This window comes from Bos grunniens, chromosome 11 (genome assembly GCF_055505025.1).
Source record: "Bos grunniens cultivar Pamir isolate PY7600 chromosome 11, Bosgru_T2T1.0, whole genome shotgun sequence".
In the NCBI taxonomy this organism is placed as follows: Eukaryota; Metazoa; Chordata; class Mammalia; order Artiodactyla; family Bovidae; genus Bos; species Bos grunniens.
Genome location: NC_141175.1, coordinates 104,453,489 through 104,480,139, shown reverse-complemented (window position 1 = coordinate 104,480,139; position 26,651 = coordinate 104,453,489). Strand labels below are relative to the sequence as shown.

General features: G+C 43.8%; 1 protein-coding gene across 1 annotated transcript in view; it reads left to right on the top strand.

Moving 5' to 3' along the window:
- Positions 1-20,666, top strand: part of C11H2orf92 (chromosome 11 C2orf92 homolog) — a 41,063-nt gene extending 20,397 nt beyond the window's left edge. Inside the window, exons 6-11 of the mRNA XM_086328116.1 lie at positions 2,511-2,603; positions 3,609-3,680; positions 9,775-9,852; positions 16,272-16,385; positions 18,650-18,800; positions 20,245-20,666. Of these exons, the coding sequence (XP_086184242.1) occupies positions 2,511-2,603; positions 3,609-3,680; positions 9,775-9,852; positions 16,272-16,385; positions 18,650-18,800; positions 20,245-20,377 (641 nt within the window). The 3' untranslated portion in view covers positions 20,378-20,666. The remainder of the gene's footprint in view (positions 1-2,510; positions 2,604-3,608; positions 3,681-9,774; positions 9,853-16,271; positions 16,386-18,649; positions 18,801-20,244) is intronic.
- Positions 20,667-26,651: the final 5,985 nt, after the last annotated feature.

Here is a 26,651-nt window from a genome sequence, read left to right as displayed (position 1 = left end):
GGAAAATGCACAAATATATGAAAATGAAACAATGAAAAATTGAAGAGGAGGGAAAACTTCCTAACTCATTTTAAAAGACCAGTATTACCCTGATACCAAAGCCAGATAGAGACACTGTAAGAAAACTACAGAGCAATATCACTTGTCCATATAAATGCAAAAAAATAAATGCAAAATTCCTCAACAAAATGCTAGGAAACGGAATATAATCCTATTAAAAGGATTATACACTAGACCAAGTGGGATTTATTCCTGGAAGTTAGAACAGTTCGGGCTTCCCTGGTGGCTCCCTGGTGCAGAGGTAAAGAATCCTCCTCCAATGCAAGAGACGTGGGTTCGATTCCTGGGTTGGGAATGTCCCCTGGAGAAGGAAATAGCAACCTACTCCAGTATTCTTGTCTGGGAAATCCTAGGGACAGAGGAGCCTGGCCAGCTACAGTCCACAGGGTCACAAGTGTCCCACGTGACTTAGTAACTAAACCAACACCAAAACAGTTCAACATAGGAAAATCAATCAATCAATGTAACATACTATTATACATTAAAAGAATGAAATAAAAAACCACATGATCATCTCAACTGATGCAGATAAAGCATTTCAGGAATTCCAGGTTTGCCCTTATTTCGTGTGTGAGATAAGGATCAATAAGTCTGGCTAATTGATCGTTGGTAAGTGACCATGATTGAAGGATTGAGTAGATGCAGATAGCTCTTGGAGTCACTGTATCCAGGCTTTCAGAAATTCCCATCTAGGAATGAGAGCACATTTCTCTTCTTAGCAGTTCCCCTGTGTCTCTGAATCCAGCCCCGCCTGTGTGAAAAGGGAGTGGGTGCATCTGAAGACGGTGTCTGGTGCAGAGTTTGGAGGGGTCCCATCTCCCCCTTGGGTCGACTGACATGCCCACTGCCAGGCCAGTGTTGATTTTGGCATTGGTGAGCCACCAATAAACTTGCCAGTCTCTCTGAGCAATCGTTTAGGAGCCGGTAGGTCATTGCATTCATCAAGGAAGGGGCTGTGAGAACTCATCATCTTGAATGAGTGAATGTGATGGCTAAACTTGGCATCCTCATTGTAAGCATTTAGCCCATCAGGTGAGTAGACCCCTCACCAATGTACCAATAGCTCTTGAAAAAGGATTCAGAATATACACAAAATAAACTGAATTTGTGATAACTATTTTCTGTGGCTTTGCAAAGTCAACCTAGAAGGACAGACAAAGCTGCTGTCCCCAGGGAAAAGTAGAAGACGGGAAACTTTTAAAAGGGAAGGAGAGGGACTTCCCTGGTGGTCTAGTGGTTAAGAATCTGCCTTGCTATGCATGGGACATGGGTTGGTTGCTGGTTGGGGAACTAACGTCCCACACGCTGAGGAGCAACTAAGCCCATGCTCCACAACTAGAGAATCCACCTGCTGCAACTAAGACCCAATGCAGCCAAATAAATAAATATTGTTTAAAAAATAAGGGGACTTCCCTGGTGGCGCAGTGGATAAGAATCCACCTGCCAACGCAGGGGGCGTGGGTTTGATCCCTGCTCTGGGAAGATTCCATATGCCATGGAGCAACTAAGCCCATTCACCCCAACTACTAAACCTGTGTTGTAACTACTGAAGCCTGCATGCCCTAGAGCCTGTGCTCCACAATAAGAGAGGTCACTGCAGTGAGAAGCCTGTGCACCACACCAAAGAGCAGCCCCTGCTCGCTGCAACTAGAGAAAGCTCTTGAGCAGCAACGAAGACCCAGCACGGTCAAAAATACATGAGTAAAAAATTTAGGAAGTGAAATGTGTTAGTCACTCAGTCGTGTCAAACTCTGTGACCCCCATGGACTGTAGCTCGCCAGGCTCTTCCGTCCATGGGATTCTCCAGGCAAGAATACTGGAGTAGATTGCCATTCCCTTCTCCAAGGAATCATCCCAACCCAGGGATTGAACCCAGGTCTCCTGCACTGCAGGCAGATTGTTTACCATCTGAGCCACCAGGGGAGCCCTAAAATGGAAGAAGAAGTGCATATATTAAAAAACTGTAACGTGAAAAGTTAGGAACAGTTTATAAACAGATTTCTTTTAAAAAACTTTTTATACACAGAGAGGTTTTTCTGGCTTAAAGATCTATTCTGCTTTATTTTTACCCTCCAGACTTCACCCATTTTTATGTGCTGTCCTGGGGAAAGTGTCAGAGGTGGGTCAAAATGACAACAAGAATAAGAAGGAAAATTATGACTCCATATTATGAGATTTGGGAGAAAGTTTCTAGCCACATATCTTTAGTGGACAATTTTTACTGCCCAGGACATCTAGTGGAATCACAATTTTTCAGAAATGATTTATATCATTAGAAGTTCCCTTTCTAACAGAAAGACTTTGAGAGTGTAATTTCATATATTTGTTGAGTTTGTATTATTTATTCACTGTATTAAGAGAGAAAAATTGTAAAATTTTTTTACAAAATTTTTACAAAAAATTATAACACCACTGCTGATATTAATACGCCTTTATTTACTTCTCTTGAGATGAAATTCTACTGCAAGTATTTTCCAAAGTTCCATTAGAAGAAACAAGAGCAGCAGCTGGCAGATCAATTACAAAGAGAGACACAAAAGAAAGCAAGTATACATGCTTAAAACTCTTAAGTGTGTGTTTTTCTGTTGGCTTATATTCTGTGTTGGAGGCACTGTGCTATCATCTTACCGTTCTTTAGAATAGCTACTTGTGCGGCAAAGACAAATTGAGATGTGAAGGAAAGAACTGTCTGAAATTTTCTCTATAAACCTCCGAGATGAAAGCGTGACTATCCCCCTATTTGGGGCAAATCCCTCAAGTTCATGGGCCAGACAAGTTCTTACTTTCTGGAGGCTGTTCAGAGGACAGAGACTGGAATTGCAAATGGGGTTTACCGTTTCTAACTTTTTGCTGAACACGCTTCATACTTCCACGTGCGTGACATGGCTTGAGGGAAATCCCAGGCCTGGGTGAGAGCTGGTGCAGTCGTTAGAGCCTCATTCCATGGATAAGATCAAGGACAAAAATCACTTGCCCTAGGGACATCTGTAGAAATAACAAAAGTGTAAAGCAGCTTCATAACATTATTATTTTTGAAGGAACACTTTGAGGATTAAGGCAGATCACAGGTCACAAGGACGGAATTGTGTGTCAGAAACTGCCAGCAGGGCCTGGCAGCGGAGGAGTGAGTGCTGTGTTGAAATTTTTGCATAAAGATGTGAACTTCGATTTCTGAGGTTCCATTCCCATGGCCTCTGCACTCAGCAACTAGCTGGTGCTTCTCTCCACAATAACATACAAACTTCCAAACACACATTCCAAGTACAATTTGCTTTCTACATTAGCATTAGCATTTGCTTTCTACATTAGCTCCCTGGATTGGGAGCTGCTTGGGATTAGTAGATGCAAACTAGTATATAGAGGATAAATAAAAACAAGGTCCTACGGTATGGCACAGGAAACTACATTCAATATCCAGTGATAAGCCATAATGGAAAATAATATGAAAAATCCTTTTTAAAAAAACACTGAAAATAGGGGCCTGAGGTGCTTTTAAGGATATACTGATAAATTTTTTTCAATTTTTTTCATGTGTTTCATCATCACAGGAGCAACTGTTGATGGGAATTCTCATGAACCAGAATTTTTCTTTGACAGCACAGGCAGAATGTCCAATAACGGTAAATGCAGATGGATAAAATTGGAGTTAGGGGTCAGTAAGTGATACCTCTTCTTCCCGTTGCCCAAGTTCAGAACAGAGTGTGAAGCTGAAACTAAGCTGAAGCTCCAGCAGATGGAGCTCAGACCATCTTCTCCAGGAATACTTGGCTGGCTGATGGGGTGCTTCCCCTGGAACCAGGAAGAGTGCTGTGACCACTGCTAAGGTTTGGGATACCCTTGCCTTCTCCAGTTCCCCTCCGCGAGAGATGTGGCTTTTGTAAAACTCATAGCATAGAGGAGCAGATCAAAATGTTTGCTCTCTGCAGAGAGACAGAGGCAGAGAGCTAGAGAGAGAGGGAAGGAGAAAGGAGCCAGTCACAAGCCCCTGAATCCTCCCAAACTTAGTAGTGAAGTCCCTCCTCTACCCCGGGGGCAGGGCTAGTGAGGGGCTGAGCACTTCCTGGAAGCGGTACCCGGAGGGCTCTCTCGATTCTTCAGAGGATGAGCAGACTCATCTCAGATCCAATTAGGATGAACGCAAAACGGGATGAAGACAGGATAAGGAGCTAGAATCCCACGCAGCATTTCTTCCCTTGACAGATTTAAAGATTTAAAAGGAAAAATAAGGACTTCCCCTGGCAGTCCAGTGGTTAGGCTCAGCACTTGCAGGGGCACAGATTTAATTCCTGGACAGGGAACTAAGATCCCAAAAGCTGCATGGTGCAGCCAAGAAAGAATCAAAAACAAAAAAGGCTAAATATGTCACTGTCTGAGCTGGCAACTCTGTAGTCTTTCCTGGGTGCAGAAATAGAAACTAGGTCAGTGGTTCCCAATCCCAACTATGCATCAGCCACAGGGAAGAGGCTGTGGAACGGAAAGAGCTTGTTCAATATCCTTCTTCTGGGACTTTCCCGGTGGTCCAGTGGTTAGGACTTCCGCACTTCCAATGCAGGGGATGAAGGTTTGATCCCTGGTCAGGGAACTGAGATCCCACATGCCGCCCCCACCTCCCCCTGCCAAAAAAAAAAAAAATCCTTATTTCCAGAAAGTAGAAAGTGTTAGTGGCTCAGTTATGTCTGGACTCTTTGTGATCCCCTGACTTGTAGCCCGCCAAGCTCCTCTGTCCATGGGATTTCCCCAGGCAAGAATACTGGAGTGGGTTGCCATTTCCTTCTCTGGGAGATCTTATTTCCAGAAGTGACCAGCAATCTCTAGAAGTGGAGTCCTGGTTCTGCACATCTTTTCATATTCTCTGAGTGACTTGGCTATAGTTGGTTAGACACCAGCCCCTGGCATTTGGAACCATTGGCTTAGATGGTTTTCGAAGATCGATTTACCACAGAATTCTCTTTAAAATAAATAGTTCTAATATCCCTGAATTTGCCCTACACATTTCCTTCTGTAAATTGCTTGATAGTCATAAATTAGATATGGTCGGGCATCTCTTTGGTACCTGGGTCTCCACTGAAAGCAGCGAGAGGATGTCTTTGTGCTGAGGACCACACTTGGGCGAGAGTGGCCTTATCGACACAGTCCACGTCATCCTGTTTTTCTGTGAAATGACTACCCAGGGTTCCTTTTAAGGACACCTGGGAGAACTTTTAGGTAAAAGAGTTTCACAGACACGACACTGAGCAGTGATTTGACATTGCTCGAGTCCTTACATTTTCTCACTAGACTAGCTGCCCAGTATCCCCAGGCCAGGACCTCCTTCTGTCTTCTGCTGAGTGGGCTCCCCCTGCTGGAAACATTACCAGTGGAGAACAGTGAGGGCAGCGTTTTCCTTTCAACTGATTGCCATGTGAAAGAACTGTCAGATGCAGACCCTGACAGTGAGCACTTGCTGCCTCCCTGTTATGACACAGGAGTCCCTGGTGCCCAATTAAACTTGGTCCCCTGGGAAAAATGTGCCGCCCCCTCAGACATTTGTGGCATATCCCTACTGGTCCTGTTGGTAGATTTCAACTTTTGTGTATTACCAAAAATGACATCACCTCTAAAACTGTCGATCGATCATCAGCTTTATTGCTTTTTCTCCTTGAGAAGAGCTTGACTGGATGTTTGACCACTTTCTAAGTACAAAATGGACTTATTTTCCTCTCTTTTCCCAGATCCCCAAGGTGTGCAGTGATCGATCTAAACTTGGTGTGAAGCCAATTCTGTATTTTCTTTGTAAACAAAGGATCACATTACAAATTGATCATCACATTTATCTTGCTAATCCTTAATGTTGGGTTTCTAGGAGTCTCAAAATTAGAAGAAATATGTAGACTAGAAAACTTCCCTTGGGACTCTAATGTTAAGTTGAATCATTTGAACTTACTGTTTTTACAGGTCAAAAATTGTCAAAGATCTCCGGTTTCATGCGGTTCAATCTAATATCTTGGGAATCCTTCAGGGGTCTCTGCTTAATGGTACAGGTTGTATACCTAGATCCTGGCTTCCTGCAGAGTATAGACGCCTCTGTAAGGATGTTACTTCTCTCCATCCACAATTCTTACACCAAACCAGAGGCAGCTGATTAACATCCCCATTTATATAGACACAAGTGAATGTTCCTTTTTTGTTCAACGGTTTTCCTTGGAATTTCATTCTTACTGTGATTTTAGGTAGAGCAGTGATAGGAGACACAAGAGATGCAGTTTCAATCCCTGGGTGGGGAAGATCCCCTGGAGAAGGGGATGGCAACCCACTCCACTGTTCTTGCCTGAAGAATACTGTCTCCCATGGACAGAGGAGCCTGACGGGCTACAGTTCATGGGGTCACAAAGAGTCACAAAAACTGCAGTTTTAAAATATGTCCATAAATTTTTTGATACCCCTCCCTTCAAAAAATGGAGCTTCATCTCCATTCCCTTGTTTGTGGGCTAAACGTAGTGACTTGCCTCTGATGACTGAATATGGCAGAAGTGATGGGCCACTCTTGAGATTAGGCCATAGAAGACATTGGGGTTTCCGCCTGGCTGTGTCTGGGATTGACTGGGGGTAAGTTGGCTGTCATGTTGTAAGGACACTCCAGCAGTTCTAAGGGGTCCCCTGTGATGGGGAGCTGAGTCCTCTTGCCTACAGCTGGTGCAGAGGTGAGACCTTCTGCCAACAGCTGTGTGAGCCATCTTGGAAGCAGAGCTTCCAGTGCTTTTCAGCCTTCAAATAACTACAGTCTGGGCCAACAAGACAGGTATAACTGGTGGCTCTGGTTCAGTGTCTTTCACGAGGTTGCTTGCAGTTGCAATCTCAGTTAAGACCTACCTATTGCTCTCCTTGGGAGAAGGCAATGGCACCCCACTCCAGTACTCTTGCCTGGAGAATCCCATGGACAGAGGGGCCTGGTGGGCTGCAGTCCATGGGGTCGCTAAGAGTCGGACATGACTGAGCGACGGCCCTTTCACTTTTCACTTTCATGCAGTGGAGAAGGAAATGGCAACCCACTCCAGTCTTCTTGCCTGGAGAATCCCAGGGATGGGAGAGCCTGGTGGGCTGCCGTCTTTGGGGTCGCACAGAGTCGGACACGACCGAAGCGACTTAGCAGCAGCAGCAGCATTACTCTCCTTCTCAGTGGTCAGCATTGTGCCAGGAATTGGGGATTGGAGGGGGCATTTTTGTCTTCCAAAAGCTCACAGCTAGTAAGAGAATCAGTGTCATTAATAATTCCTGGACAGAAACCTGCTATAATTGAAGGTATTTAAAAAATGTTTTAGGGACTTCTGTGGTGTGAAAGTGCTGCACTCAATATGCCAGCAAATTTGGAAAACTCAGCAGTGGCCACAGGACTGGAAAAGGTCAGTTTTCATTCCAATCCCAAAGAAAGGCAATGCCAAAGAATGTTCAAACTACCACACAACTGCACTCATCTCACATGCTAGTAAAGTAATGCTCAAAATTCTCCAAGCCAGGCTTCAGCAATATGTGAACCGTGAACTTCCTGATGTTCAAACTGGTTTTAGAAAAGGCAGAGGAACCAGAGATCAAATTGCCAACATCCGCTGGATCATGGAAAAAGCAAGAGAGTTCCAGAAAAACATCTATTTCTGCTTTATTGACTATGCCAAAGCCTTTGACTGTGTGGATCACAATAAACTGTGGGAAATTCTGAAAGAGATGGGAATACCAGACCATCTGACCTGCCTCTTGAGAAATCTGTATGCAGGTCAGGAAGCAACAGTTAGAACTGGACATGGAACAACAGACTGGTTCCAAATAGGAAAAGGAGTACGTCAAGGCTGTATATTGTCACCCTGCTTATTTAACTTATATGCAGAGTACATCATGAGAAACGCTGGACTGGAAGAAACACAAGCTGGAATCAAGATTGCTGGCAGAAATATCAATAACCTCAGATACGCAGATGACACCACCCTTATGGCAGAAAGTGAAAAGGAACTAAAAAGCCTCTTGATGAAAGTGAAAGAGGAGAGTGAAAAAGTTGGCTTAAAGCTTAACATTCAGAAAACGAAGATCATGGCTTCTGGTCCCATCTCTTCATGGGAAATAGATGGGGAAACAGTGGAAACAGTGTCAGACTTTCTTTTTTTGGGCTCCAAAATCACTGCAGATGGTGACTGCAGCCATGAAATTAAAAGACGCTTACTCCTTGGAAGGAAAGTTATGACCAACCTAGATAGCATATTCAAAAGCAGAGACATTACTTTGGCAACAAAGGTCTGTCTAGTCAAGGCTATGGTTTTTCCTGTGGTCATGTATGGATGTGAGAGTTGGACTTTGAAGAAGGCTGAATTCGAAAGAATTGATGCTTTTGAACTGTGGTGTTGGAGAAGACTCTTGAGAGTCCCTTGGACTGCAAGAAGTCCAATCAGTCCATTCTGAAGGAGATCAGCCCTGGGATTTCTTTGGAAGGAATGATGCTAAAGCTGAAACTCTAGTACTTTGGCCACTTCATGCAAAGAGTTGACTCATTGGAAAAGACTCTGATGCTGGGAGGGATTGGGGGCAGGAGGAGAAGGGGATGACAGAGGATGAGATGGCTGGATGGCATCACTGACTCGATGGACGTGAGTCTGAGTGAACTCTGGGAGTTGGTGAGGGACAGGGAGGCCTGGCGTGCTGCGATTCATGGGGTCGCAAAGAGTCGGACACGACTGAGCAACTGAACTGAACTGAAGTGTGGTGGTCCAACGGTGAAGAATCCGCCTTCCAATGTAGGGGACTCAGGTTCTATCCCTGGTTGGGGCAGGGATCCCTCATGCCCATGGGGCATCTAAGCCTGCTTGCCACAATTAGAGAGAGGCCCTTGTGCCACAGCAGAGACCTAGCACCACACACTCCCTGCCACCTAAACAAGTGTTTTCGGTTGTACTTGCATGGGACTTTGGAAGGTCAAACGAGAAGCAGGTCTGCTTCCTAAGGTGTTTCGAGTAGGGGGGTGTGAAGAAAGAAGGGGTCTGAGGAGCCCCTGCGGACAGTGGAGAAGGTGACACCCCACAAGAAAAGGAGGCTGACTGGACCCCTCTTGAGAGGCCAGGAGCCACTCTGGGCTACTCTGTGGGGACCAGGAAATCCCAGACCACACTGTCCGAATCTCTTCCTTAGCAGACCTTTCAAAAAACCAGAATTAATGGTAAAAAGTAAGACAGCTGGCTAGGAAGAGGGATGAAGAAATTATCCTTTTGAGAAGTGAAGTGTCTTGGAAAGAGTGTGCCCAGGTTTGTGGAGAGTTCAAGCCCTTAATGATTAGTAGTAGCTCCACTGAAGTGAGTTTAGTCTTCAATAACAGTGTAGCAATACATTGTTAACACAAGCAAAGGCTCATTTCTATGCAAGAGCCTCCTGAGAGTAAAACAAACGAAACCCAAAGAAATTCTAAAGATGTAAAACTTCAGCTTTTCCGTAAGGACAAAGTCAAAATTTCTTGGTTCTGGGCTCGTTCAAGATGATTTTTACCAGGTCTAGGATGTTACTGATGGACAGCTTGGATCAAGTCTCCACCGTGGAAATGCGGCCCGTGGGGCAGGGGGAGGGGGGGTTGTTCCTTGTACTTGCTCTTGTAATGGATTGCTGCTTTTCTCACAGTTAATGGCTTTCTAAAGTTGAAATAGAGCTTGAAAATTGACTGTATTTGGCGAACCTTGGTAATCGTGCTTATTTTTTGTCTCACAGAAAACAATCCAGCAGATGATCAGAATCACAATCCACCACATGTGGAAAACATCTCCCAAACTCTCCGAAGATCGTCAGGTAAATGAGAATTTATGACCATATTGGTGATAAGTGTAGATTGTGGCTCCTGATTCTGCTTTTTGTTTTTGTGTTACAGAGACAAGGAATGTCAAAATTTGTGTTTAAGTGGCAAGTCCATCTTTTTTTTTTTTTAACAACGCTATGGAAGAGCAAGGCAAACACAACCCCTTAGTAGATTAAATCTATGTTATCCAGAGTTTTCTGTCTGTAGTGGTTAATTTCTCAACTCTGATTGGACAAGCTGGCATTTCCAAAGTCAAGTAATTACCAGTCATATCAATCTGCACATTTTCTCTCTTTTTCTAAGCCAAATTGAATAAAGAACAAGTTTCTTTCTTTCTCCAGAAATAATTTAACCATGTGAGGCTGTTATCACATACTTCCTGGACAGATTCATCTGCAGAGTTAGCTGTAGATTTTCAACCCTGTCTGTTTCTATTAAACCATTCTGTGGTCCCTCTACCAATAAATGAATATTTGGGTGTATTTAATCTTCTGCATTGCCCTTGCAATTCAAGAAACATTCTTTTTAAAATTGAAGTATAATTGACTTAAAATAATCATATTAGCTTCAGGTATAAAATATAGTATTCCAATATTTTTATACATTACAAAATGATCACCATAAATTTAGTTATTGGGCTTCCCAGGTGACTCAAGCGGTAAAGAATCTGCCTGCAACGCAGGAGACCCAGGTTGATCCCTAGGTTGAGAAGATACCCCAGAGAAGGGAATGGCTACCGACTCAGGTATTCTTGCCTGGGGAATTCCATGGACAGAGGAGCCTAGCAGGTTATAGTCCATGACATCGCAAAGAGCCAGACGTGACTGAGCAACTCACACTTTTCAAGTTTAGTTGCTATCTGGCACCACACAAAGTTGCTACAATATTACTGACTATATTCCCTGTGCAGTGCATTACATCCTCGTGACATGTTTATTTTATAACTGGAAGTTTGTTCCTCTTAATCTCCCTCATCTGTTTCACTCCTCTGTTTGTGTGTGTGTGTGTGTATGTGTGTGTGTGTGTGTATGTGTGTGTGTGTGTGTGTATTTGTATTATTTTTTACATTCCACATACAAGTGAGATCGTATAATATTTGTCTTTGTCTGTCTGACTTACTTCACTTAGTATTATAATCTCTAGGTCCATCCATTTGCCACAGATGGCAATATTTCATTCTTTTCTTCATACAAATTTTAGAATTATTTGTCCTAATTCCTTGAAAAACGCCATTGGTATTTTGATAGGAATTACACTGAATCTGTAGATTCCAAGTGTTTATTTGAATTCCTCATTTTTTTTTTTCTTGTCTGGTTTCTCTGGCTAGGACTAATACCGTGCTGAATAAAAGTGGACAGAGTAGGCATACTTGTCTTTTTCTGATCTTAGAGGAAATTCTTTCAGCTTTTCACCATTGAGTATGATCTCTTAAGTTCGAATGCATTCTGATAGTCCTGCATTTCCACTCCTGCATCCTCGCCGTATTTAACGTTTTTGACGTCAGATTTTACACCTTTTTGTTCTGTGTATCCTTACTTTTTGTGGCCGTAGATGATTTTACTACTTCTGTCTTTTAACCTTCCTACTAGCTTTATAAGTGGTTATTCCACTACCTTACTGTATGTTTGCTTTTACCAATGAGATTTTTCCTTTTGTAATTTTCATATTTCCAGTTGTGGTCTTTTTTTTCTTTCCCTGCTTAGAGATGTCCCTCTAAGTTTTCCTGTAAAACTGCTTCAGCGCAGCCTTCGCATGTCTGTAAAACTCTTTATCTCTTTCTCAAATCTGAGTGATATTTGCGGGGTAGACTATTCATGGTTGCAGGTTTTTTCCTTTCACCACTTTGAACGTCGTGCCACTCCCTTCTGGTCTGCAAAGTTTCTGCTGAAATGTCAGCCGATAGCCTAATGGGAGTTTCCTTATACATGACAAATTGCTTTTCCCCTTGCTGCTTTGTGGGTTTCCTCTTTATTTTTTTCTTTTAAAATTCTTTTTATTGGAGTATATTCTTTATCTTTAATTTTTGCCACTTTAGATCTTGGCGCAGACTTCTTTGGATTCATCCTGTTTGAGACTGTGCTTTTTGGACCTGGATGCCTGTTTCCTTTCCCCGATTGGGGAAGTTTCAGCTATTATTTCTCCAAGTGAGTTCCCTGCCCCGTTCTTCACTCTTCTCCTTCTTGTTCTCTGCAGTGTGAATGTTAGTTTTCTTGATGTTGTCCCAGAGGTTTCTTAAACTATCCTCATTTTTTGGAAACATTTTTTAATTTAATATACATATTAATATATTCCAGGCTTCCCTGGTGGCTCAGTGCTTACAATGCAGGAGACCTGGATTTGATCCCTGGGTTGGGAAGATCCCCTGGAGAAGGAAATAGCAAACCACTCCAGTATTCTTGCCTGGGAAATCCCATGGACTTGGAGTCTGGTGGGCTACAGTCCATAGATTTGCAAAGAGTTGGACATGACTTAGTGTACACAAACACATTAGTATATATTAAGGGCTTCCCTTGTGGCTCAGCTGGTAAAGAATCTGCCTGCAATGTGGGAGACCTGAGTCGATCCCTGGGTTGGGAAGATCCCTTGGAGAAGGATATACACACTAATATATTAGCATATTATATTTAATTTAACACAATATATTAACATGTTATATTTTAAAATTTACTATCCTCATTTTTTGAAATGTTTTTTAACATATGTATTAATATATTAACATATCCTCATTTTTGAAATATTTTTTATTTAACATACATATTAATATATTAACATATCCTCATTTTTGGAAATATTTTTATTTTACTTTACTTTATTTTTAAAAATTAATTAATTTATTTTAATTGGAGGCTAATTACTTTACAATATTGTGGTGGTTTTTGCCATACATTGACATGAATCAGCCACGGGTGTACATGTGTCCCCCTGTCCTGAACCCCCCTCCCACCTCCATCCCCATCCCACCCCTCTGGGTTGTCCCAGTGCACTGGCTTTGAGTGCCCTGCTTCAGGCATCGAACTTGGACTGATGATCTGTCTCACATATGGTAATATATGTGTTTCAATGCTGTTCTCTCAAATCACCCCACCCTTGCCTTCTCCCACAGAGTCCAAAAGCCTGTTCTTTACATCTGTGTCTTTTTTGCTGTCTCACATATAGGGTCATTGTTACCATCTTTCTAAATTCCATATATATGCATTAATATACTGAATTGGTGTTTTTCTTTCTGACTTACTTCACTCTGGGTAATAGGCTCCAGTTTCATCCAGCTCATTAGAACTGACTCAAATGTGTTCTTTTTAATAGCTGAGTAATATTTCATTGTGTATATGTACCACAGCTTTCTTATCCATTCATCTGCTGATGGACATCTAGGTTGCTTCCATGTCCTGGCTATTATAACAGTACTGCAGTGAATATTGGGTACATGTGTCTCTTTCACTTCTGGATTCCTCTGTGTGTATGCCCAGCAGTGGGATTGCTGGGTCGTATGGCAGTTTTATTTCCAGTGTTTAAGGAATCTCCACACTGTTCTCCATAGTGGCTGTACTAGTTTGCATTCCCACCAACAGTGTAAGAGGGTTCCCTTTTCTCTGCACCCTCTCCAGCATTTATTGCTTGTAGACTTTTGGATCGCAGCCATTCTGACTGGCGTGAGATGGTACCTCATTGTGGTTTTGATTTGCATTTCTCTGATAATGAGCGATGTTGAGCATCTTTTCATGTGTTTGTTAGCCATCTGTATGTCTTTTTTGGAGAAATGTCTGTTTAGTTCTTAGGCCCATTTTTTGATTGGGTCGTTTATTTTTCTGGTATTGAGTTGTATGAGCTGCTTGTATATTTTTGAGATTAATTCTTTGTCAGTTGCTTCATTTGCTATTATTTTCTCCCATTCTGAAGGCTGTCTTTTCACCTTGACTAGAGTTTCCTTCATTGTGCAAAAGCTTTTTAAGTTTAATTAGGTCCCATTTGTTTATTTTTGCTTTTATTTCCATTACTCTGGGAGGTGGGTCATAGAGGATCTTGCTGTGATTTATGTCAGAGAGTGTTCTGCTTATATATTCCTCTAGGAGTTTTATAGTTTCTGGTCTTACATTTATATCTTTAATCCATTTTGAGTTTATTTTTGTGTATGGTATTAGAAAGTGTTCTAGTTTCATTCTTTTATAGGCAGTTGACAAGTTTTCCCAGCACCACTTGTTAAAGAGATTGTCTTTTCTCCATTAACATTAATATATTAACATATTATATTCAGTTTAACATAACATATAAACATTATTTAATATAACATATGAATATATTATATTTTTTAATTTGCTATCCTCATTTGTTAAAATTCTTTTTTCCCTTTTATGCTCAGCTTGGGTGACTCCCACCCCTCCATCTTCCAGTTTGTTGACCCGTTCCTCTGTATCACCTAATGTACTGTTGGTTCCCTCTAGTGTATTTTTTATTTCAGTTATTATTCTTCAAGTCTGTTTGTTTCTTCTTTATATTTGCTGACTCTTTGTTAAACTTCTCACTGTTCATCATTCTCCTAAGTTCACTGAGCATCTTTATGATCCTCCCGTGACCTCTTTTATCTGCTAGGTTTCTTCTCTATACTTTGCTTAGTTCTTTGGGGGTTTTGTTTTATTCCTTCATTTGAAATATCTTCATATGTCTCCACATTTTACATAATTGTGTTTATTTCTAAGTGTTAAGTAAATCAGTCATGTTTCCTTTTCTTAGAGAAGTGGCCTTATGTATGAGATTTCCTAGGGGGCCCACAGCCCACTTCCCTATGGTCTCCCAAGCTATGTGCTCTAGCAGTGCCTGCTCTGTGGGCTTGATGGGCTCTTTTGTTGTGACAGGGCTGGCTACTGTGGGTGCTGGTAGATGAGGTTGGCCCTTGACTTAGTTGGCTGCCAGGCCCTGCTGGGCCCTCTGGTGTTGCGGCACTGGGTCCTGGGGTGGCTGGCTGCAGAGCCCAGGAGTCGTGGGACTGGTGCCAGTCCAATGGTGGGAAGGCAAGCCCCCAGCACTGATAGACTAGAGGGAGGACTCAAAGACTCCACGATGGTGCTTGCCAGTCCCAGAGTCCTTGTGGAAGAGCAAGTCCCCCAAAATGGCTATGCCAGCGTCCGTGTTCTCAGGGGGGTCCCTATTGCGTCCTCCCTCTCTGGGAGCCTCTCTGAGATCAGCAAGGGGCTCTGACCAGAGTCCTTTCAAATTATTGCCTCTGTGCTGGGACTGAGATTTTGGGTGTATTCTATAAGAGCAGAGTCTCTGTTGGTTTTTGTTTATTTGTTTTGTTTGTTTTTTAATATTTATTCATTTGGCCGCACCAGGTCTTAGTTGTGGCAGGCGAGCTCTTAATTGTGGCATGTGGAATCCAGCCCCCGACCAGGGATCGACCTTGCCTTCCCTGCACTGGGAGCGTGGAGTCTTAGCCACTGGGCCGCCAGGGAAGTCCGTGGTTTTCTACAACTGTTTATCTCTTCTGTTTGCAAACCCTGCTGGTCTTCAAAGCCAGGAAGCTCATCTTCCTGGTGCAGGAGCCCTGGGCTAGGGAGGCCAAAGTGGGGTTTGAACCCCTGCTCCTTGGGGAGAATATCCACGGTTGTGATTATCCTCCTGTTTGCAGATCACCTTGCCTGCGGAGTAGGTCCTGATTATACCCTGTTTCACCATGGTTCCTTCTTTACATCTCCAGTTGTGGGAAATCTTTTCTACTGGTCTTCAGGTCATTCTCATAGATGGTCGTTCTGTAAATAGTTGTAATTTTGTCATGCTCGTGAGAAGAGATGAGCTCAGGGTCTTCCTATTCTACCATCTTGGCCACATACCTCAAGAAACATTTTTTAAATAGTATTTTGTGGTTATGAATTGTTTTCACGAACATCATACTATCAGGGAGATAGGTCTTATTATCTCTTGTTTTATACCAGTCGACCCTGGGGTCAGAGAGGCTCGGCAGCTAGTCGAAAGGCTCTTGCTAGGTCCTGTAGGTGTGGTCCCTGACCAGTAGCACCAGCATCACTTGGGGTGCCACACCCCAAACTTACTGAATCAGAAACTCTAGGGTGGTGCCCAGCAGTCTGTGTTCTAACAGGCCTCCTGGTGATTCTGATGCACACCCCAGAGTGAGAACCACGGCCTGGGTCTATCCAGGAATGTGTTAGATTAAAAAAATAAACAACGCACGCTCTGGAGCCTGTGTGCCTCATTAGAGAAAGCCCACACGCAGCAACTAAAACCAAGTGCAACCAAAAATGAATAAATTTAAAAATCCCAAAACACTGATGTACATTTTGACCTTTCTCCTGACTCCTCACTTTGACTCTGGAGGCATTAACTTTCATCATGAAAACAGAACTAGTCAGAGGCTGCTGGTTGTTTTCAGATGAACACGTTTTGTGTTTGTGTTTTGCAGATCACATTGCAGAGGAGCAGAGGGATCAAGAATCCTCTCTATTCAACAGGGATGTGAGTGATATGCAGTCAACGACCATCAATAAGGGGACACTTCAAGAAGCAGTCAGTCCAGGTATTAATAATAATCTGCACAGCATGAGCTAAAAAAGATGCCTCAGTATGGATGTCTTCAGAAGGCATCTGTTTGCCCTTCATGGTATTTTAATGGAACAGACTAAATGTCAGCACACCTTTAATTTACTCACAAAAGCATACAGACAGCAGTTAAAATTATGAATTGAATTAACTCCAGGAAATTAAAAAAAAAATCTGTCTTTTGGCCATGCCACGAGTCATTCGAGACCTTAGTTCCTTGACCAGGGATTGAATCAGTGCCCCCTGCAGTGGAAGCACAGAGTTTTAATCACTAGACTGGTACAGAAGTCCCTAACTCCAAGAATTTGCCCCTACCCTTTCAAAAAGATGGTCTTCCACGGTGGCTCAGATGGCGAAGAATCCTGCAATGCAGGAGACCTGGGTTCCATCCCTGGTTCGGGAAGGTCCCCTGGAGAAGGGAATGGCAACTCATTCCAGTATTCTTGCCTTGAGAATCCCATGGACAGAGGAGCTGGTGGTCTATAGTCCGTGGGGTCGCATGAGTCGGTCATGACTGAGTGAGCAACATTTTCACTTTCACTTTCAAAAAGATGCTACTCTGATGTTGTTTCTACACAGCTAGGGTCACTCATAACATAGGCATCATGTTCACAGTCCTTGACATTACTGAGCACTGATGCTTTCTAACAAGCAGGAGGGATTACATGCCAAAGGTTAACCTAGTCCTTGATCTTCACCTTGGATAGCCTGAGCTGGGTCCATTCAGAATGGATAGAAACTTACCCATCATGGCAGTGTGCTGGTACCAAGCCCAGGATACTCCCTTCACATAGCCACCCACTATCAAAATCATAGCTGGTTGTCACTTCCTAACTCTCAGGGATTAAATGCTGAATCATCCCAGCAGAGCCCTTAGAGCTGCTTGCTGCTGCTGCCTTTTGACATACAGCTGATGAAGGTGGGGAGTTGGCGGTGCCCCAGTTGACTCCCTGTATCCCAAGAAGGCCCTTGGCCAGCATCCTCCTGCCTGCATCACTAAGCTCCCCTCAGCAGCTCTCCACATCTGACTCCTATCACTCTACCTCTGTGCCCCATTTCCCTGGTTCCTGTGTCTGTTTTGGGTCACGTTACAAATGGGGTAACCGAAGCTCTGAGTCCCCAGTGTCAGCTGGGACACCTTCCTTTGAGCTCTAGCTAAGATTGCCTTGTAGTCCCCAGCCCACATGCAGGGACATTCCAAATCTACCCTCAAGCTTTCTGCAAGTCCTCAAGAGTCGAAAGAGCTTGGCATCATGCTTGCCTTATGTCATGAAATTCCCGCAAACCCACACACACACAAGGCAGATAGTGTGCATGGCAGAATTTCCTGAAGCTGGGAGTGGCAGGCAGCAGAGAAGAGACTGTATCTTTGCCCTATGAAAGCCTCGGACTGAAGACTTGACTCTGTTTTTCTTTTTTTGTTGATTGAGGTATAGTTGATTTACAATGTTGTACCAGTTTCTGGTGTACAGCAAAGTGATTCAGGATATAAACATATATATATACACACACACACACACACGCACACGCACACACACGCACACATATTCTTTTTCAGATTCTTTTTCACTACGGTTTGCTATAGGACATTGAATATAGCTCCCTGTGCTACACAGTAGGGCCTTGTTGTTTATGTAGTTCATATGTAATAGTGTATACCTGCTAATCCCAAACTCCTGATTTATCCCTGCCCCTCCTTGGTAACCATAAAAGTTTGTTTTCTACTTCAGTCTGTTTCTGTTTTGTAAATCAGTCCACTTGTATCATTGTTTGTAGATCCCACATGTGAGTGGTAGCATGTGGTATTTGTCTTTCTCTGTCTGACTTATTTCACTCACTGTGATCACCTCTAGGTCCAGTCATGCTGCTGGGACCAGCATTATTTCACTCCTTTTCTATGGTTTGGGCTGTCTTTCTTAAAAGCCGTCGCAGCAGGACTTTGACCTCCTATGGTGGTCCTACCTCCTCCCTCCGTCTTCACTCTCACCTTTTTCTCTTCCTCACCTCCTCCAAACCGGCCGCTTGGCTCCTCGCTAACTCGTAGCCTCAGCATCTCACCTTCACCACCAAAGAGGTCATGAATGTCTTTCCCTAAACATAGCCCATTTCTTCCCCAAGAGGACTCCTGGAGCCAGCAGCTGAGGTTTTCATCTGGGTTCCAAGCAGAACCAACAGGCTGTGCTCTGGGTGTGTATGGGACGGCCGCTGTCTGCTGACTCGGCTCTGTGTCTTCTCACATAGATATTCCGAGCAGGGGCATGCCGTGCTCACAGCTTCTGCAGTTCCTCCAGAAGAACATCATCGTCACTGCCGTCTCAGTGGTGGGAATCGTCACGGCCACGGGGCTGCTGCTGCTGGCACTGGTCATGTACATCAGGAAGAAACAGTCACTGTGAGTGGCTCTCAGGGCCCGCCTTCCTCCCAGGAGCCCACAGGTGTTTGTGCCGGCGTCGGCCCGGAGTGTCCTCTGACCCCGGATCCGGAGGAGGGCGGGGCCTCCGAGCCTGGCTGTGTGTCCGCACTGGTTGGCGTGCGTCCTGGACACCCTGCCTTTGGTTCCGATGCACAGCTAGGTTTGGGGTTTCCTGGTCTGGGCCGTCCTGGCCTCTGAAGGCCACCACAGCTCAGGCCACACCGCTTCTTATACTGAGGGCCACTGAAAGAGGAGACGGGACAGCCTCTGGCAGAAAGGTCAGAAAACAGGAACGTGGGGGTAGAAAGGAATGGAAAGGCCCAGCTCCGGGATTGTGGGGAGGGAGGCTCCGGAGGAGAGGAGAGGACGGCTGACGTTCAGCTAGCTCACGCTCCTGCAGCAGCGCTGGTTGTTAGAATATTGAAATATGCCTCTGCTGGTTGGTAAACAGCCCCTTCCCAGGGACCTCCCCAGACTTCCCAGTTCCCCATGAGCCAGCAAAGGAAGGATTAATGTCTGGCACATCAGGGAACCCTCCAGGACTCTGTTCCAACTGTGGCCGTCTTGACTAGTCAGTTTCCTCCTGTGCTACCTGTTAAATCCCTGGTTATCCCCCTGATGGGAGAGCTCAAGCACAGTGGCTCTGACCAGAAGCAGGCGTGACAAAGGGTTTACAACCTTATGCATTTGCAGTAACGGTACCTCGAAATTATCTGCCTCAGTCTGCATCCCTTGGGACACACACGGGGAAGATCAGCTCCCTAGGGCCGCTCAGGTCCTGCCCACCACTGTGTTGGATACTGAGCCTGTCCACAGGGAAAAGAGGGCCATGGTGTGTGGTGACCCCACCCGCCCCCATCACTGCAGTATTTACATTTCCCTACAACAATGGCATGGCTTTCCCTAAAAGTGTCCTTTAAAATGCCAAGGCTCCCAGGACCAATAACCCTTTCAGGCCAACCACCACCACCTCACACCCAGCAGTGGGTCCCTTGAAGTGAAAGAGGAGCCCTGAATATGGCAAATGTTAAGAGAGAAGATTTAAAGAGCTCCTGGGAATAACTTGACCCGTTTCGTGGTTCTGACCGGGGCCTGTCCATCAGATTCGCCATTTCCCTCCTGGGTCTTTCAGAAGTATCAAAAGAAGTAGTGAAGGCTGCGGCTCCATTCCAAAGACAAGAAGCAAAGCTGTGAAGAGCCTGGGTTGGTTATGAGAAAGTTGAGGGTCGGGGGGGGACATTTCCAGAGGCTCCATAATTCCCAGAGGCAAAATGAATTTCACATGTGACACACCTTCCTGACGGGTAGTACTCAGACTCCTCCCCGCTCAGAAATGTCAGCCTCTGTTGCCTCCCAGGGAATAGACCTTAGGAATTGCTACATATTTAGTTGTGGAGTACAGCTTCTGTGTGTTTTCTTTTAGACATTCTCCGGCAGACATCACATACAATATTTTTATAATGAATGGAAAGACTTGGTGGCAGAAGTCTCAAGACAAGAAGACCAAAAAGCATGCAGGAAAACAGAAACGGTTGAAGTTAAATGCCGGTATCTAAGCCAGGTGGTGAGCCCAGCCACCAGCACCTAAAGCTGTGACGTGAGGTGCTTCTCCATCCAGACGCATGGAAAGGCATTTGGATTTCTGGCTGTGAGGTGCACCCTAAAAAATGTACCTTTTCCTCTCAATTTTGAATGGACCAAGAAAACAGTTTTGACCACAGATTGCTCATATGGTAACAGCATTAATGGCTAATACAGGAGGCTTAGCATGTTTCCCCAGAGACTAACCTGACAAAATAATGGATTGATTTATTTATTAAAACATTGGTTCGTTTTTTTCAGCCATTCATTGAACAGATATGAACTGAACAACTAATATCCAGGTGGTATTAAAATACACGAGGCAGTCAGAAGTATTTGAATCAGGCATGGCTATCACAGGTTTCTGAAGACAAGCAAACAGCCAGCTGAAGCTCTCTGGTAGTCAATTTATGCCTCTGTGTCTCCACTGCTGAAGGGGCCAAGGGTCTGAGGCTTGGGGTCCAGAGAAGAAAGGAGGGGAGAGGAAACTTATGCTGGTCTTTCAAGAGCAAGAGAGTGGCCATTATAGCTCAGGCTATTCTTGCCCCTACATTGGAAGGCAGGGGCCGGAGAGAAGGATGCTACCTTCCTGTCTCCTGGAAGGGGGTTCCTGAGGCTGGAGGAGGTTGCCCTGCAGCTGCGTGTGTGACCACAGGGGTCCCTCAGGTGCTGTCCATGCCTTCCCATGTCACTTGAAGGGGACGCACACCTTACGTCTGGGAATGTGAAAGGGGCGATGGAGGAGCCCAGCCAAAAGCACACTCTTGGGGTTGGGTCTTAGTCATTCTGGGAAGGACAAGGACAGGAACGAGATCTGAGGTCAGAGGTTCAAGAAAGGGCTGTGGCCTAAGCAAAGTTCCCAATCAAGGGATGAGGGGACCTGGCCCAAGACATCTATGAGGAGCATGTTATTTGTAGACATTTTAATGACGGCCATTCTGACCGGTATGAAGTGGTACCTCGTTATAGTTTTGATTTGCAGTTCTCGAATTAGCCATCTTGAGCATCTTTTCGTGTGCCTGTTGAAAGTGAAAGTGTTAGTCACTCAGTCATGTCCCACTCTTTTCGACCCCATGGACTATAGCCTGCCAGGCTCCTCTGTCCATGGAGTTTTCCAGGCAAGAATACTGGAATGGGTTGCCACTGCCTGTTGGCCACATGTGTTTCTTTTTTTGCAGAAATGTCTACTTAGATCTTCTGCCCAATTTTCAATTCAGTTGTTTGGTTTTTTGTTGCTGAGTTATATGAGCTGCTTATATATTTTGGAAATTAAGGCTTTATCAGTTGCATTGCTTGCAAATATTTTCTCCCATTCTGTAGGTTGTCTTTTCATTTTATTTATGGTTTCCTTTGCTGTGCAGAAGCTTTTAAATTTAATTAGGTTCCATTTGTTTATTTTTGTTTTTATATCTATTGTCTTGAGAGACCTAAGAAAACATCGGTACAATTTATGTCAGAGAATGTTTTGCCTATGATCTCTTCTAGGAGTTTTATAATGTCATATTTTCGGATTCCCAGGTGATGCTAATGGTAAAGAATCCTCCTGCCAATGCAGGAGATGTAAGGGACATGGGTTCAATCCTTAGCAGGATCCCCTGGAGGAGGGCATGGCAACTCACTCCAGTATTCTTGCCTGGAGAATCCCATGGACAGAGGAGCCTGGTGGGTTGCAGAGAGTTGGACACAACTGAAGCAACTCAGTACGCACCTTATATTTAAGTCTTTAAGCCGTTTTGAGTGTCTTTTTGTGTATGGTGTGTGGGAGTGTTGTAACTTCTTTGATTTACATGTGGCTGTCCGACTTTCCCAACACTACTTGCTGAAAAGACTTTTCTTCCATTGTATATTCTCACCGCCTTTTTGAAGATTAATTGACCACAGGTGAATGGGTTTATTTCTGGGTTCTCTAGACTGTTGCATTGATTCACGTCTGTTGTGCCAATACCATGCTGTTTTGATTATTGTAACTTTGTAGTGTTGTCTGAAGTCTGAGAGAGTTATGCCTCCTGTTTTATTGTTTTTCTTCAGGAGTGCTTTGGCAATTCTGGCTCTTATATGACTCCATATGAATTTTAAGATAACTTGTTCTAGCTCTCTGAAAAATGTCATGTATAATTTGATAGGTATTGCATTAAATCTGTAGGCTACTTTGGGTAGTATGACCATTTTAGCAATCATTATTAATTCTTCCAATCCAAGAGCATGAGATTTCTTTCCATTTCTCTGTTCAGTTCAGTGCAGTTCAGTTGCTCAGTCATGTCTGACTCTTTGCAACCCCATGGACTGCAGCATGCCAGGCCTCCCTGTCTACCACCAACTCCTGGAGTTTACGCAAACCCATGTCCATTGAGTCGGTGATACCATCCAACCATCTCATCCTCTGTCATCCCCTTCTCCTCCTGCCCTCAATCTTTCCCAGCATCAGGGTCTTTTCAAATGAGTCAGTTCTTTGCATCAAGTGGCCAAAGTATTGGAGTTTCAGCTTCAGCATCAGTTCTTCCAATGAATATTCAGGACTGATTTCCTGTAGGATGGACTGGTTGAATCTCCTTGCAGTCCAAGGGACTCTCAAGAGGCTTCTCCAACACCACAGTTCAAAAGCATCAATTCTTCAGTGCTCAGCTTTCTTTATAGTCCAACTTTCATATCTATACACGAATTCTGGAAAAACCATAGCTTTGACTAGATGGACCTTTGTTGGCAAAGTAATGTCTCTGTTTTTCAAAATGTTGTCTAGATTGGTCACAACTTTTCTTCCAAGGAGCAAGCGTATTTTAATATCATGGCTGCAGTCAGCATCTGCAGTGATTCTGGAGCCCAAAATAATAAAGTCTGTCACTGTTTCCCCATCTATGTGCCATGAAGTGATGATGGGACCAGATGCCATGATGTTAGTTTTCTGATTGTTGAGTTTTAAGCCAACTTTTTCACTCTCCTCTTTCACTTTCATCAAGAGGCTCTTTAGTTATTCTTCACTTTCTGTCGTAAGTGTGGTGTCATATGCATATCTGAGGTTATTGTTATTTCTCTCAGCAATTTTTTTCAGCTTGTGCTTCATCCAGCCCAGTGTTTCTCATGATGTACTCTGCATATAAGTTAAATAAGCAGGGTGACAATATATAGCCCTGACATACTCCTTTCCCTATTTGGAACCAATCTGTTGTTCATGTCCCGTTCTAACTGTTGCTTCTTGACCTGCATATAGATTTCTCAGAAGGCGGGTCAGGTGGTCTGGTATTCCCATCTCTTTCAGAATTTTCCACAGTTTGTTGTGATCCACACAGTCAAAGGCTTTGGCATAGTCAATAAAGCAGAAGTAGATGTTTTTCTGGAACTCTCTTGCTTTTTTGATGATCCAGCGGATGTTGACAATTTGATCTCTGGTTCTTCTGCCTTTTCTAAATCCACCTTGAACATCTGGAAGTTCACGGTTCACATACTTTTGAAACCTGGCTTGAAGAATTTTGAGCATTACTTTACTAGCGTGTGGGTTGGGTGCAATTGTGCAGTAGTTTGAACACTCTTTGGGATTGCCTTTTTTTCAGATTGGAATGAAAACTGACCTTTTCCAGTCCTGTGGCCACTGCTGAGTTTTCCAAATTTGCTGAGTCATCTTTAGTTTCCTTTATTAATATTTTATGGTTCTCAATGTATAAGTCTTTCACCTCCTTGGTCAGGTTTATTCCTAAATATTTTATTTGTTGGGGTATGATTTTAAAATGTATTTTTTTAAAATACTCCCTTTCTGATATTTCATTGTTGGTGTAAAGAAATGTGACTGATTTCCATATGTTAATCTTAAATCTTGCTACCTTGCTCAATTCATTGTTCAGTTTTACTAGTTTTTGTGTGGCTTCTTTAGGATTTTCTGTATATAGTATCATGTCATCTGCATATAATGACAATTTTACCTTTTCCTTTCCAATTTGAATACTTTTTATTTCTTTTTCTTGTCTGATTGCTGTGGCTAGGAAGGACTTCCAATACTGTGTGAATGGAAGAGGTGAGGGCATCCTTGTCTTATTCTAGATTTTAGTGGGAGGGCTTTCAGCTGTGAGCCATTCAGTATTTTATTGGTAATGAGTTTGTCGTAAATAGCTTTTATTGGTATATGTTCCCTCTGTACTCACTTTGGTAAGAGTTTTTATGAATGGATGTTGAATTTGGTCAAATGCTTTTTCTGCATCTATTGAAATGATCCTGTGGTTTTTGTCTTTTGTTTATGTAGTGTATCGAATTTATTCACATATGTTGAACCATCCTTGTGAACTTGGGATAGATCACACTTGGTCATGGTGTATGATCTTTTTTATGTGCTGTTGGATTCAGTATTTGCTAATATTTTGTTGAAAATTTTTGCATCTATAGTCATCAAATTTAGTGGTATATAATTTTTTTTTGGTGGTGTCTTTATCTGATTTTGGTATCCGTGTTATGGTGGCTTCATACGATGTCTTTGGAGAATGTTTCCCCCTCTTCATTTTTCTGGGAAGAGTTTGAGCAGGATCAGTATAAGTTCATCTTTGTATGTTTGGTAGAATTTGCCTGTGAAACCATCTGGTCCTGGACTTTTGTCTGTAGGAAGTTTTAAAATTACAGATTCTTTTTTTTTTTTTTTTTTTTATCCACAGTGCATGGCTTGCAGGATATAAGTTTCCTGGTCAGAGATTGAACCCAGTTCAAAGCAGTGAAAGTGCCAAGTCCTAGCCACTGGACCACCAGGGAATTCCCTACTTACAGATTCTGCTTCACGTCTAGTGATCAGCCTGTTCAAATTACCAGTTTCTTCTTGATTCAATTTTGGTGGGCTATTTGTTTCTAGAAACTTATCCTTGTCCATTTCTTCTAGGTTGTTGAATTTTTGGCATATAATTGTTCACAGTATTCCCTTATGGTTTTTTGTATTTCTGAAATATCAGCTGTTATGTCTCCTTTTTTGTTTCTTATTTTGTTTATTTGAGTTTTCTCTTTTCTTCTTGGTAAGCTGGCCAGAGGTTTGTCAATCTTGTTTATCTTTTAAGCATGATAGTCCTCATCTTATTTAGAGAAAAGGAAAACCCAGACAGATAAATTCACTAGCTAGAGGTCATATGGAGAAGGCAATGGCACCCCACTCCAGTACTCTTGCCTGGAAAATCCCATGGATGGAGGAGCCTGGAAGGCTGCAGTCCATGGGGTCGCTAGGAGTCAGACACGACTGAGCGACTTCACTTTCACTTTTTACTTTCATGCATTGGAAAAGGAAATGGCAACCCACTCCAGTGTTCTTGCCTGGAGAATCCCAGGGACGGGGGAGCCTGGTGGGCTGCCGTCTATGGGGTCACACAGAGTCGGACACGACTGAAGTGACTTAGCAGCAGCAGAGGTCATATAGCTAAGGGGGTATCCTGGCCTCTAATCTGGATCCAGAGTTTGTGCTGTAACCATTGAGTAGCCCAGCCCCTGTCATCTCCTGAGTCTCCAGAAGGACCCTTGGGACCTGCTGAGGAGGAATGGATAGGAAGGATTCTGATCTCCTTTTTTTGGGGAGGCAGAGTGGGTGAAGCAGCCCCAGGGGAACAGAGGTGGTTCTGAAAAAGCAGGCCTGGTAGATGGTTTTCCCAGCTCTGTGGTTTTCCTCATTTGCCCTCCAAAACTGGGGAAGCCCCCGAAGCTATGAGCCACGGGGAATGGGGGAGGGTCAAGGCCAGGTTGGGTATGAGTGGGACATTCTTGGCACCTGTGTCTCTCCAGTGAAATATCAGCCCACTTTCTTCTCTCTGAAGCCTACTGGGGCTGCCCAGGCCTTGGCCTCGAGGATGGACCAGCTCAAGGAGTCATTGTGACCCTTTAGGTCCAGGTTAATATCTCTGGATAAACTCCACTGACTTCAGCTATGGGAGAACTCTTTAGACTCTCTAACCTACATCTCAGTCCAGTCCCACAGGACTTCCCTTTGGTAACTGGGATCGTCTGTCCTCTTTAAAAAAAAGGTTACAAGGAAGCACCACCCATGTAACCCTCCCTTTGAATCTGATCCACCCAAGCTTTGAGAACTTGGAGTTTGACCAGTGACTGTAAGAGGGGACCCTTCCAAAGACAGTCCCTGAGTGAAACCGGCTCATGGTAGGTTTGCTGGGTTTTCTTCAGATCTGCTCCATCCCCCCTGTTCCAAAGAGTCCCTGATTTCTGCCCCCTCATGCAAGGCATTTCTTGGCTAAAATCTCAGCCTGGTTTTCTGACTTCACTTGGCTGGTGTCCCCCCGAGCA